This window comes from Sminthopsis crassicaudata, chromosome 5 (assembly GCF_048593235.1).
Source record: "Sminthopsis crassicaudata isolate SCR6 chromosome 5, ASM4859323v1, whole genome shotgun sequence".
NCBI classification, from domain to species: domain Eukaryota; kingdom Metazoa; phylum Chordata; class Mammalia; order Dasyuromorphia; family Dasyuridae; genus Sminthopsis; species Sminthopsis crassicaudata.
In genome coordinates this window covers 237,031,434-237,046,163 of record NC_133621.1, presented here as the reverse complement: position 1 = coordinate 237,046,163, position 14,730 = coordinate 237,031,434, and the positions used below count along the sequence as shown (strand labels likewise).

At 32.9% G+C, this 14,730-nt stretch overlaps 1 protein-coding gene across 3 annotated transcripts in view; it reads right to left on the bottom strand.

The window, feature by feature from the left end:
• The window catches only part of PTPRR (protein tyrosine phosphatase receptor type R), a 398,730-nt gene that overhangs the window by 88,533 nt on the left and 295,467 nt on the right, over nt 1-14,730 (bottom strand). For all 3 annotated transcript variants that reach the window (XM_074270547.1, XM_074270548.1, XM_074270549.1), the window contains 3 exons: nt 12,034-12,118; nt 3,032-3,111; nt 2,484-2,621 (listed from right to left, as the gene is read on the bottom strand). In XM_074270547.1, the coding sequence (XP_074126648.1) occupies nt 2,484-2,621; nt 3,032-3,111; nt 12,034-12,118 (303 nt within the window). The remainder of the gene's footprint in view (nt 1-2,483; nt 2,622-3,031; nt 3,112-12,033; nt 12,119-14,730) is intronic.

The following is a 14,730-nucleotide window of genomic DNA, read 5'->3' as shown; positions in this document are numbered from 1 at the left end:
TTCTCACCACTCTTATTTACATCTCAGACTCTTGCAATCTAAATTCAGATGCTTGTCATTTGACTGAAACTTTGTTCTCCAAGATTCCAAATTATCGCTTAACTGCTAAATCTGATGACCTTTTCCTAATTTTCATCCTTCTTTATTTCTCTATAGTTTTTGATTCTATTCACTATTGTTTTCTCCTGGAACTTTGTCCTCTGTTAGTTTCCTCATTCTCTTCCTACCCATCTGACTACTTCTTAGATTACCATCTCCCACATCTTTAAGTATGACTATTAGTGAAGGATTTATCCTGGACCCTCTTCTCTTTTGTCTTTATATTTTTTCCTCTCTAGATGTTATTGGCATTGGGGTTCAAGTGTCTTCTCTGTCATGCTTTTTCTCTCTCTCTCTCCACCTATATCTATTTCTATGTACTATATGCTAGTGTGTTAATATATATATATATGTTAATATATATATATATGTTAATATATATATATATATATATATATATATATATATATATATATATATATAGAGAGAGAGAGAGAGAGAGAGAGAATATATACACACAGTCTATATATATATCTCTATATACCTAATTATAGCTATATAATTATATCTCTATATATACATACATATACATAAATAGAAATGTGTGTGTGTGTACAAACTGTGGTGTTCAATTGATCTCAGTCATACTGAATCTTTTTGACCCCATTTGGAATTTTCTTGGCAAAGATATTGGAGCAGTTTACCATTTCCTTCTCCAGCTCATTTTTCAGATGAGGAACTGAGTTAAACAGAGTTAATGTGACTTGCCTAGTATCACAAAACTAGTAAGTATATGAGATCAGATTTGATTTCAGGAAATTCAGTCTTCCTGACTTCAGACCTGGTATTTTTATCCACGGCACCACCTAGGTGCCCATATAACTATAATGACATAATATAGATAGACAGATATCTGTCTTCCTACTTGTGTTTATCTATATCTATATTATATCACTGGAATTCCATTTCTGAATCTCTATAATAAATCCACTAGCACATATGTATACATACATAATATATATAGAGATAAACATAGACAAATGGACATATCCCATATATATGCATGTATATCTCCATAATATACATATATAGTTACATATAAATTCACATACAACTACATACATTTATCTAGAGAGTATCTTCATTCTGTAGGCACCTCAAATACAATATGTCTTTCTCCCCAAAGCCTCTTCCCACTCTAAATTTCCTTCTCTTTGCTGAAGGTACTATATTCTCAGGCACCAAGATATATAACTCTAAAATCATTCTTTATTCCCTTTTCCTCCATATCTATTTAGCTCTCTTGTGGGTATAAACTCCACAATATTTCTCAGCCATCTTCCTAGTTGAATCCTTCATTAGCGTTTCCCTTCTAATTCTCCTAATTCATCCTCATCCTCATTTCTGCTCTTTCCAATCTGTCTCCCACTTAGCTGTCAAAATAATTTTTCCAAGGCACAAGTCTGACCATGTTCCTCTGGTTCTCAAACTCTTCATCACCTTAATGACTTCTCATGGCCTAAAATATAACCCATTTTTTCATTTCAGATCTCCTACAACATGATTCCTAATGTACTTTTCTAAATTTATGTTTTTTATATATCAACTCAACTGTACAATTGTACAGTTCAATAGATGACAGACTATATCTTACTTCTAATAATCTAGCAAAAATATTCCCTCCCTGTCTTACTTCTAGAAAAATGTATATATTAGCATTCTTGTCTTCTTTCAAGTTTTGACTTTATATTTATTCCTAGCAAAATTTCACCTTAGAATATTTAGCTTTAAATAAGAATTTAAGAATTTGAACTCAATGTATCCTGATTCCAGAGCTAACACCTCTATTAAATGTAACTTCTAGTTGTCTATGACCCTATTCTCCATTAGAGATTTACGTACAATGGATAGGAAACTCAGATACTCCCTTCCCTCCCCCCACTTTTTGAATTATATATAAGATTCTTGGGGCAAGTAATTAATTGTCTATGGGTCTTGATTTTCCCATCTCTAATGGTATAGTAAATAGAGATCTGGGTGGATAGGAGGATGGGAGAGATCAGGATTTAAATCCTACTCCAGATGCGTGCTTGTGAATGTGAGCAAATAACCCTTAGTTCTCAGCTTCTTCACTTGAGGGGGTTGGACAAGATGATTTTTAAGATCTTTTTGAGAAAGGAATCTATAATCCTTTGATGATGTCAATATGACAGGTGATTTTTGGATATACTGTTTTTTACCTCTTTGGAAGAAAGATATCATGCTAATTCAGAAAATACTGATAGTAGGCCATCTGAAAGCATAAAAATTGCCTAAGCCTTAAGAATATGGAAGTTTCCATCTTTAAAATGTCTATTATCAAGAGCATCCCATTTTTATTAATGAAAGATCTTTCCTTCAGTGTGAGTTCACACGTAATATTGGCAAGCATGTAAAAATCATACCTCATTTTTTTCTTTTAGCTTTGTGATCATAACAATGACGGGGCTGTCCTCCTGCCAGACCATATGCCAGAAATCATTCACGGTGTTAATCATGGGCCCCTGTGTGGCGATGAAAGCTTTCTCCTCACCACTGTAACCCTAGTTTAAATTCAGAGATAAAAACATTGGCTTGTAATTCATGGCTTGCTTTAGAAATTTAGATAAAATCTACAAAACAAAATAACTGTATGAGTCCAAAAGCAACATAGACTAGAAGAATGTCACTGAATATCACATCAAATTCTACATGGTGATTTTTCTAGCAAGCCAAGCGTAACATCATGGTATCCATTCAGACATACCATGAGAACAAGAGACCATCAAGGCTCAGATATATTAAGACATAATAAATGTACCACTAAAAATGCTAACAGTTAAGAAAAAGTTATAAAATAGTTAACAATGAAATCAAATTAATTTTAGGATATTTCAACGGGAATGAGAGGATGGGATGGGCAAGGAATGAGATTGTATAACCATCTAGAAAAAATATATATTTATTTACTTACCCTAATGTAGTTAGCATTAATATAGGTGCTCAAAGAATCAGTTGGATTTTTTGGCTTCAAATATACTCTGCTAAGAGGATCTAATAATAAAAAAAGAAAATCAAGCAGATTATCCTATACAAATTATCTGATGAATTCAAGTATTAATGGGTAGAATGATGAATCATGAATGATAAATGACAGAATCGTGAAACTTTAAGAACTGAAAATACTCCTGATGACTTTTAGGTGTACTTCTCACCTCCTAAAAGAATCTTCACCCACTTAAAATATAAGATAGATGTCTTAGCCATCTTTTACTTGAATATCTCAAATAATGGAGAAACTCACTACTTCAGAAGGAAGCAGAATTATTAAAATGTTCTTTCTTATATGGAGTCCAAATCTCCTATTGGTGGTTTTGTCTTCTAGACTGACTCCAAATGTATTTTATCCCTCTTCCACATGACCATACTTGAAAGTATGTGTCAGATAATTCAGTGCTTCTGGTATGTTCTATTTTATTGCTACTACTGACATGGAAAAAACTATGTAGTCTTTTAATAGTCAATACCTACTGACTACATAAAAATATCTCCTGACTTAAGTCAATGTAACTCATTTTAATTCAATTCAACAAACATTTATCCCAACCATTTCCTGGAATGGCCCTGCTCAGAAAATCATCTAGCCTGTAGGGCTCTTGTGACTCTATTCCCTTTGAGATGCAATGGGGCAGTTGAATTTTCTTTCTTACTCATTCTTTCTATAGTCATTCAAAATGGTTTGTACCATTTACAATACCAGCCTTTCATAATGCCATATCTAGGGTTAATTCAAAAGTGCTAAATGACACTGGAGTAAAAAGTACTTGGGGAAGAAAGTAAATGTCAAAAAATTATAGCTCAGCCATACTAGACTACTTTTTTTCCCCATACACAATAAAACCCCCATATCTTTTCTTCCTACCATTCCATTAACTGTCGATGTCTACAAGGCTCTTTCTCTTCACCTTCATTTCCTAGAATCAGCGACTTACTTCAAGATTATGTTCATATGTCATATTCTCAGGAGGATTTAAACAGTCTAGTATCCTCTATTTGAATATCTAAAGCAATAGGGAATTTACTAATTCAGAAGGAAGATTTGGAGGCTTGGACCTTTCCTTCTAAAGCAGAGATTCTTAAGTTGGAGTCCATGAACTTAAAAGCATAATGTCAATAACTATATTTCAATATAATTGGATTTTTTGTAATCTTATGTAATTTATTTTGACATTTAAAATACTCTTCTGAGAAGGGCTCTATATCCTACCCTAGATGGCCAAAAGAGTCTACGATACAAAAATGTTATATATTCCAGATTTAACATTATTGTATATATACTTTGTAGGCATCACATTTATTCAAACATATATAAATCCTGTAATGTTAAATGGGACCTAATATTTATATAAATAAAATTGTGTTAATGTCATGTAAATTATACTGTCATATATAGTATTCCATATAATATATATTTACTTATTGACCCCACTATTAGAATGTAAGTTTCTTGAGGGCAAACATTTTTCCTTTTTCTTTGTAAACTCAATGCCTGGTAAGTGAATATTAATATTTTTGTGATAGCCAAAATGCTTGAAGTTGCCCAATATTTGGTTTCATGGGAATGATAAATTTTGAGGACAGTATGTCAGCTAATTAATTAGTCTAGGAATATAATTGACCAGTTTTAAGTGTGGACAAATAACATCTAACCAGAAGGTGGTGAAGATACCATTCTATTAAGATGAAGATCTTTGCCTCAGACCTTTGAGAGAAAGATATGTAAACCAACCATCTGAGATGGAGTGGTAATATCAATATATTATGCTTCAGAAGAAAAACTTAATTGCAGCTCTATGCTGGGAAATGAGACAGATTTTCTAAAAACAAATTGTGAAGAAAAAGAGCATCTCAGTTATATCATAGAGCAATCATCAGAGACTTGAGGATAGTGATCTGTGCCAAAAATTAGGAAGAATATTTCCCAGATTCACCCATTCCTACATATTCTTTTACTGAAAATATTTCCCATATGGTCCCTTACATGCCATATAAATAAGCTACTCAAACAATCAGGGAACTTGAAAGATGATTAATGATTAGCACTAACTCTGAGGAAAACACATTTTCAAATTAACCTAAATGAAATTTTATTTAGCACACTTATGTCAAACCAGAAGATGGTGTAGAAATCATTATTATTCAGTCCAGGAGTTCTTTATCTTTTCTTTTATGATCATAGACCCCTTTGGCAGTCTGGTGAAGCCTATGGACCCCCTTGCCCAAATCATTTTTTCAATAAACATAAAAATACACCATATATGCATAATAAAAGAATAAAATAAAACAAAGATTACAAAGGCAACTATTTTGTAATGAAAATGTATTTTCCCATCCAACATATGTGGGCTGATATTAAGGGGTGTATGAATTTGGATGGGGAAAATTATATCTTAATTTCAATATAATTTAAGAACTTCCAATCTCTCAATTCACAGGAGAAAACAGAAAAATAAGCTCTAGTGGGATGCCCTAAAGACACTTAATTGCCAAATGATGTAAGTCAGAGTAGAATCAAGCAGGTCTGCAACTCCGTTATTTCCTCCCTGGTCATTCCTCTTGGTAAATTGGCAGACAATGATATTGATTTGTGCCATGAATAGGTGAGTCATGGTGTCCCTATATTGCCTAATATAATGTCATCCTGCTCTAGCTAGTGAGCTGAAGGTAGATATTCCAGTCTGAAATTTCCAAGTACAGTCAGAAAGAAACATCTTTCTTTTTTTAATATCTTTTTTATTATAGCTTTTTATATACAAAACATATGCATGGGTAATTTTTTAACATTGACCCTTGCAAAAACTTCTGAAAAAACATCTTACTCATGTACACTTGACTATTCCCTGACAAAACACTGGCTTGCTTGCCATTGCATATGTATTTGACATTCTAGGGTAATGTTTTCAGGCAAAGAAAATCATATAACAAAACTTTCAAGGCACAAATTGTTAGATAAAATAAGTTATTGATTTTTGTCTCCCACTGATTTCCTTTTCAGATGTTTTATCACAGTGTAGAGGTCATCTAAGATTCTTGATGGCTCTCTTTATGGCTCCAATAGACTGCTGGCCCCACCAAAGTAGAAAGTATAATGGAAGCTATACCAAGGAATGCCTTGGTGTTCCTCATATCTCAATACAGTATCTTATACTTAGTAGGCACTTACTAAATGCTTGTAGAATGGAATTGGGTCTTTTCATAAGCGGTCCTGCCTGTCTAAAATGTACTCCTTCCTCACCTCTACTTTGTAGAAGTTCTCACTTTTTTTCCAAGTACAGCTCAGAGTCTACCTCTTAGATGAAATTTTTCTAATCACTTGCTATTATCTTTTGTTCTTGAACCAGTTCAGAGAGGTGAACTTGGCTTGGCTGAGAGGTGAAATCCAGGACTCTAGCAATTTATGAAGACTCTTTAGTCTGCTAAATAATAGAGGATCTCAAATGTGGGTTAACAGAGGGTGTACTGAAATGAATGAATCACAAACCATTAAAGTATTTAAATATTTGTGAGAAGAAACATACATACAAAATATCCTTTACACAGAATTTAGAATATTTCTCTGCTTTTTCTCACAGCATGATAATTACAAGCAAAAATGATCTGGACAATTTGCATTGGAAAAATGAAAATTTTATTCTTCCCTCCCAGACTTCTCCAGTAAGGAAAATTTGCTTTTCTTAGCAATATGCAGACAGGAAACCTCTCATTCTTTTTCTGTACACACTGATTATTAGAAGTTTCCACAAACACTCTAAACCATTCAGCCTTGAAAAAACCCGCCCATTTCCTTTAGCTTTCACAATGCCTATGATGAACCCGATGTAGTGTGACCTTTACCCTACAAAACTGCTTAGACAGATTCCCTACTTAACAGTAAATTTATACACGTAAATTAATAATTTACAGAAGTTCCCAAGATTTGATGGTTCTCAAATACTTTTCTTATTAATCAATAATACAACAGAATGCTAGTAAAAGAGGAATCATACATTTTCTGCCAAAATATTTAATTTAAAATGTTAGTTTAGGCTAATAAAATAGCTGAACTTAAGTCAGGGGTTCTTAGATATTTTTATATCCTAGCTCCTTTCAGCTGTCTGGTAACGTTTATGAACACTTTCTCAGAATAATGTCTTTTAAAATTAATAAATTAAAATGAATAAGAATATAAAGCAAAACAACTATATTAGAATGCAGTTATCAAACATTTCCATATTTGATAACTATCCACATATATATATATATGTGGATAGTTATCAAATATATATATATACATATATGTATACGTACACACATATGAAACAGACTCTAAACCCTCCTGATTTAAATGAATGAGTGCCTGAGTTATACCATTAATGTCATTATTAACATATTTTATACTACATAGGGATATTATATAAGGACACTATAGTTCACAAAATGCTTAGTTTAGAAATTAGGAAAATCTGAATTCTTATACTTGTGTCCATCACCTTGTAGCTGTATGACTTTAGGCAAGACATTTAATCTCTATATACCAGGGGGCATCTAGGAGGAATAATGGAGGGCCTGGAGTTAGAAAGACCTGAGTTCAAATCCAATCTCAACCATTTACTAGCTGTGTGACTCTGGGCAAATACATCAACTACTGTCTGCCACAGTTTCTTCAGCTTTAAATTGGGAATCGTAACAGCACTCAGTGTTGTTGAGAAGGTTAAATGAGACAATAATTGTAAAGTGCTTAGTAATTACCTGGCACATGGTGAGTATACTGTATAAAATGCTAGTTATTATTAGTATTGATATTATGTTTCATATCCAAAAGATGCAAATTACAGCTCACTGGTAAACCATCATAGCTATATTGGTAAACTTAATTCTTAAACAGATAATTATTCCCCACAATGAACATAAATCACAACTCTTTGCCATTTTGTTACATATGATAATAATGGCATAATATAACTACAATAAATCTACTATCCAATAATATTTCAATTTCTTTATAAAATACTGTCCCAGGGGTGTGTTAGAGCCAGTTGTAAAATTTTCAGAATGAGCATTTATCCTCTGGAAATCAGCAAGTGCTACAAATCGGAATTGGATTTACTATTTGTTTTAATTACTTAGTCTTAAGAAAGTAATACCAAAAAAAATGATAAAAATGCAGATCAATTTTAAAGTGTCATGAATACTGTTAAATATGGATCAGCATGCCCCTGTATTGTTCTTTTCAACAAGCAAATTGTTCACTTAAGAAAGGGGTACCTGAATAAATTATTTAGAATAAATAATTGATTATATAACAAATACCTGTGACCCTTTTGAACCAATGTGAATATAAGCTGTAGCTCAAGTTCCTTTAAAATAAGAGGAGTAGCTATAATGAAACAAATGACAAAGACTATAAAGAAAATATATATATATATATATATAATTTAAAATGAATAAGAATATAAAACTATATATATATATATATATGGAACTATATACAACTTGCTCAATGAAATATATGGATACTCTCAATGAAGCATGGTGTAAAGAAAGATTTTATGAGGTGGCATAAAATCCAATTAGATGTTATTTGGCCATAATACCACTTGCGATCACCTTTCTTAATACTCATATAAATTAGTCCCATGCTTTTAAAGGACAGGACAGAAGCAATGACTTATATGGATTGAAGGAGTTTGTTTTAAGGGGGCATTAAAGAATGAATAGTAATATGGATAAAGGCATAAAATGTACCTGCAGATGACAAAAAGCTAGCAGAAGATAGCTAATATATTCATAAATAAAACAATCCAAAGATCTTGACAGATTCACCAGTGGAATTCAAGGGTGTATTGGTAAATGTGTAACTGGCTCACTAAAAATTGAACTAAGACATACTTTAAAATTTAATTTGCATTAACATTTTTCCCTTCACTTTAGTAAGTCTAGACAATCAATAAAACAATGGATAAATTTGTAGATTTATAGAATTTGCCAATTTCTGATATGTTAAATGCTCACACTGAAAATTTAACAATCGTTTCTCATGAGCCAGAATGAGCTGTCTCCAGCATACCACTGACTAAATCTAGTAAGATAAAATTTAATAGACATAATTTATCTAATTTTTAGTTTTTGAGAAATCAGTTTTGGAAATATAAAATGGGAATGAAATAGAGAACAGTTTATCTGAAAAATATTTTGGGCAATTCAAGGTACTCAAAATCACCTCAAAAATTGACTCAAAAATCACTTAAATATAGACAGGCAAAAAAAGCTAATTATTTTGGTACTGAATTAATGTTTGCAATGATAAGGAGGTGACTTCTGTACTCTGCTCTGATTAGACTATATGTTGGATATTGTTTTGAGTTTTATGCATCATATTTTGGAAATGACATTGGTAAGTAGAGGTAATCCAAAGGGCAGTCAGAATGATAAAAATCTATTCCTTATGAAGATTGAATAAAAGAATTGGGAAGATTTTGCTCAGGGTAAATTTAATAACTATCGTTGTCATCCAAAGTCAAACAGAGCAGGCTAGAGAGTTAGGAATCAAATGAACTTTAATTTCAAAGTGAAAGAAATGGCTTGCAAGCAAGGAAGGATCTAGATAATCCTCCCTAGCAAGGAGACCCACTTTAGTGTGACCAAATCTCAATATTTATACATTGTCTCTATATTAATAATGGCTACTCAGTGAGCTGCAGTCCTTACAATGAAGGGTAACAGCAACATGTGACAAATTTGATTTATAGCAAGGCTTCATGACTAGAATATGGAAACAACAGGTGTTTTTCCAGACTCAGAGAACACCTGATACTGGTCAAAGCAATTTAATAGTTATATGAATCAGTTCTGGGATTTTGATGTGGCTGAGATCATTCAGAACAAAAAAGATTTTTGACATGCCAAGCTCAGAGCATAGCATGCTTGCTGAGCCTTAGATGTGGAAAATAGTATCTCTTAATATCTTGAAAGGATGGGGTAGTTTATAATTTAATTTTTTTTTGTATACAACACATACAATATAAGTATGTATTAGGGATTTAATAGATGCTTGTTGATTTGAGCAATATTTTAACATAATTAGCTCCCAAAACAATTCCAAAGTGTTTTCTAGCAGATAGATCAGCATAATCCGCCTACCCTTCTCAGAAAGTATTTCTCATGAAATAGTGTGATTTGAGCAAATTACATTTTCTAATTGAGAAATAACTTAGCAGGGCAGAGGGTGGGGCACTCAGACTACAGAAACTTTCAGCAGAAAATCCTTTATGTACAATATCAGTTGTCACCACAGGTGCCCTCGATCAAGAGATCCACCCTGTTCTGGAAATGGAAAAGCTGACACAGGAATATAAAAGCACTAGTCTGATATCATCAGAACTCGAAATAGGGAGAATTATAGTTTTTTTTAAAAAATAATTCAAATCTTTTCCAAAATGTTTTTTTTTTTTTTTTTTTTTTTTTTTTTTTTGAGATTTAATGAAGATTTGGAACCAAATATACTGTAAGGTAGAAATTCAGCAGGTATTTCCTTTCAAAAGAATTTAAAGGATTAAAAAAAAGAACCATATCTATCCAAAACAGCATTTTAACTGCTGCCAAAGGCTATAATAGAGTATCTCTCAACAAAGACCACAGTTCAGGTACCCAGACTGAGCTAGGTGGACTAGTTAAAGATGCATTTCAGTGGAATGAAATTAGTGAAGATTTCAGCTTTACTGAAAATGAAAGTGCAAAGACAGGTTTTATTTCTCCAAGTTCCCCATTAGTAGGGATTCTGTAATATTTTTCCTTCAAAAGCTTTTCCTCTAATGTCCTTACCATGTATGGAATTAAGTTGGCCATATTATGAAGACTATTATTTGACTGAGTAATCATTTTCCTAAAGTTTAGGAGACACATTAAGAGAAGATGAGAAGTCATAGGAATAAGAGGCTAATCAATTATTTCTTTTCCAACATTATTACACTGTCATTTGATTGAATGTCAATTTCATCTGTTATTTGTTCCATGAGAAAGCTTCATTTCTAATGTTCTCTAGTCCTAATGAGGACTTCTATATAGGAATGGAGAATAGTCCAGCATAGAATGTCAGAACTGGAGAGATCCTTAGAGATCACTCATTTTATTAATTTAAAAACAAATTGATTGTAAAGGGCTGAAACTCCAAAAAGATATACTTGAATCAGACAATGAGCACTTAAGGCTAATTACCTATTTGAAGTGAGATAATGACTCTATTGGCATATATTTGAATAATGGCTCTTCTCACCATTGGTGCTTGCTGGCTTGCTGAATGATTGGTATTAAGATAATTGTAGGCAAGGATTAGAAAGTTGGGGATGGGGAGAGGCCAGGGTCACTTGTCGGCAAGACAAGGAGGAGGGAGGTTGGTGACTCTGGACTCCAGAATCCAGGATTCTGCTTGCCTGCCTCCTTCACTTCTCCCCCTAAAGACCAAGAACTTTAATGCATCCTGACTATCGCTGCCCCTGAGGCCCTCCAGGGAGCTAGCACGTAATCTATAATTGATTGCTGCATTTTGTTTTGCACCAAAATAGTTGTCCCCTTAATGTTCCCGCTATCAAACTAAATATTCTCTAAACATTCTCTTATAATAAACAAAACATTCAAAAAGCTGACAGAACAACAGGCTTTGATGGTGTGTACCACATATGGCTTCTATAGTAACCCATCTTTCTAAAGACTAGAAGCAATCTTAATGGCATTAGTTAATAGCATAAGTTATTGGAGTGAGTTTTCTGACCAATAATTTTCATTAATTTTACAGATGAGGTTGCTGGAACTTAGAAAGGTTAAATGACTTGCTCATCAAAAAATGCTCCCTTTAAGGTAGATTTATTTTAAACTGTATTCTTCTGAGCTTATTACAAGATGGCACATATAGCATTTATAAATCTATAAGAAAAAACTCACTTGGCAAAATGGTTTTGTAGCGGTTTTTAGTTCCATGACGCGGAATGTCAATTTCTTTGGGATCCACGAAGTTCATTGGTATTTCCTACATAGAATAAATGACATCAGATTAGTATATCTAATAATGCTATGTTGGGAGATCTTTGTAAGTACGTATCTGGTGGATAAAATTTGAATTTTTTGAATTATCTTTTCATTCTCCTTTCAATGCCCATTAGCTACTAATTCTTGATGGTGCCACCTCAGCAGTATAGATTGTATCCAGGACTACAACCAGCATAGTACTACTGGAGCTTTATCACAGGGCAACAAATATTAGAGCATACAAAAAATGAAAATATTCCTTCTTTCAGCAGCTAGGAATGTTTTCTAGGAACTTAGGTAACAGGAATAATTCATTCAAATAAGAAGCTACAGATTTCTGGGCATTGTTAATAACACCTATAATCAGCTACTATAGTAACTAATTTCCTTTCCTAACTGAATAAATTCATCTAAGATAATTCCTTGTGGTGTTTTCACAGCACAAAATAACTAAGTTGTTTTAAGGGCACCTTTCAGAGCCATGTCCCCCATTTGTTTGTCCCATTCACTAAAATTTACTTTTTCCTTCCTCTCTATCCCCCAAATGATCACATTAGTACTGACTCTTATCTAGACCTGACTTAGACTACTTCAATAATCTCTTTAAAGGCCTTCCTATTTCTTAAAAGGCTTTCCTATTTCTACTTTCAAACTTTTCCTCATACTATAATTAGTAATTGTTTCTCTATTCTGGCTAGAAACTCTGAGGGTCTTCCCCTCTCACACTGATTCTATGAAGGCAAAGTGAACCATCTTTTGCTTCAATTCTTGCCTCACCTTTCATCACTGAATAATTATTGTATCAAACAAATTGAAACCTGGGAAATTCAGGGCCACAATCAATCCTCTTGACCTATGTATTACCATTGGAATTAGGTGATTCTGGAGAAGATAGTGAGGCTGATGACTTTTTTACCTCACTAAATCCAATTCACTTGAAAATCAAAACATCACCCTCCTTGTATTATTAGTCCTCTTTGATAACAAAGAACAAACTGTTTCATATGCTGCCAGACTTACCTCTCATGTATAAATCTGTTTATTTTACCCCATTTAGAAACAAAAAAACTCCAGACTTCAATGAATCCTTATTACCTAGTGAGTACAAATTTCTAGGCTTCCAATAATTGGATACCATGATACTTTTTTAACCTATTTGATCTCATATTCTATAGTTTCCTCTATTCATTTTCTCACTTTTATTCCTTTGCTGGTTCTGAAATAATTAATTTATATAGTGCTTTAAATAAACAATTCAAGTAATATCTCCAGAAATTTTGGGACATTTTGCCAACTGACCAGCTAAATACAACACCAGAGACTACAACTTTTTCCCAGTATGAATTAATAAATACACTCATCTTTGGTATCACACCTTAGATCTGAGTTTGATGAGAGAGTGAGTGGGATCAGATTCATTTCCCTCTCCTCTTTTACTTTTTGATCTAGGAATAAAGCAAATCATTCTCAGCAGTACAATACAAGCCACTCTGAAGAATTTATGATGAAAAATGTTATTCATTCCCAAAGAAAGAACTGATGGAGTCTGAATATAGATCAAAACTTTTTTTTTTTTGCTTTATTTTTCTTGGATTTTTAATTTTGTCTGTTTTCTTTTAGAATATGACTAATATGGAAATATATTTTGATGTATTACCTATTTCAAATTGCTGGACTTTTCATAGAGAGTGAGAAGGATGAGAGAAAATTTGGTACTCAGTTTTATTTTATTTATTTATTTTTGATTTTCACTGATATTTTATTTTTTCAGGTATATGAAAGATAGTTTTCAACATTCATTTTTGTAAGACTTTGTGTTTCAAATTTTTCCCCTCCCTCTTTTGACCCCTCCATCTCCAAGACAGCAAACTATCTAATATGGATTAAATATGTTCAATTCTTTTAAACATAACCACATTTTAATCATAAACATAAACAAGATTTTTAAAAACACAAATATGAACAAACATATTTCCATTTGTCAGGTTGTGGGAGAAAAGTCAGACCTAAAGGGGAAAAGATCACAAGAAAGAAAACAAACAAAAAAAGATAAAAATACTATGCTTTGATATACATTTAGTCTCCATAGTTTTCTCTCTGATACAGGCATTTTTCATCACATGTGTATTGGAATTGCCTTGAATTGCCACATTGTTGAGAAGAGCCAAGTCCACCACAGTTCATCATCACGGAATCTTATTGTTACTGTGTATAATGTTCTCTTGGTCCTGGTCACTTTTCTCAGTGGAGAGGGAAAAAGAGTGCAAAAAATGACTAATTGAAGGAATGCTAAATACCATAAGCTAGTGAAAAATAAAGATGCGATTCTGTGCTATTCACCATTATAGATGAGGTGAGAAGCAGGAAAGGCTTCTTGCATAAGGTGGCATTTGAGCGGAGTCTAAAAGGAAACCAGAGATTTTTTTAAAGGCAGAATTAAAGGCAGACTGCCAGGACAAAGACATGTAGATAGCAGTTCTACTCTTGTTCAAAACAGCAAAGACCCAAATGGTTCTGCATAAAGAGCCTAGAAAGTTAGGGAGCAGTCAGGTGGTAAAGAGCTTCAAGGTCAAACAAAGAACACTATGTTTGAAATTGGAAGGAATAGGAAAG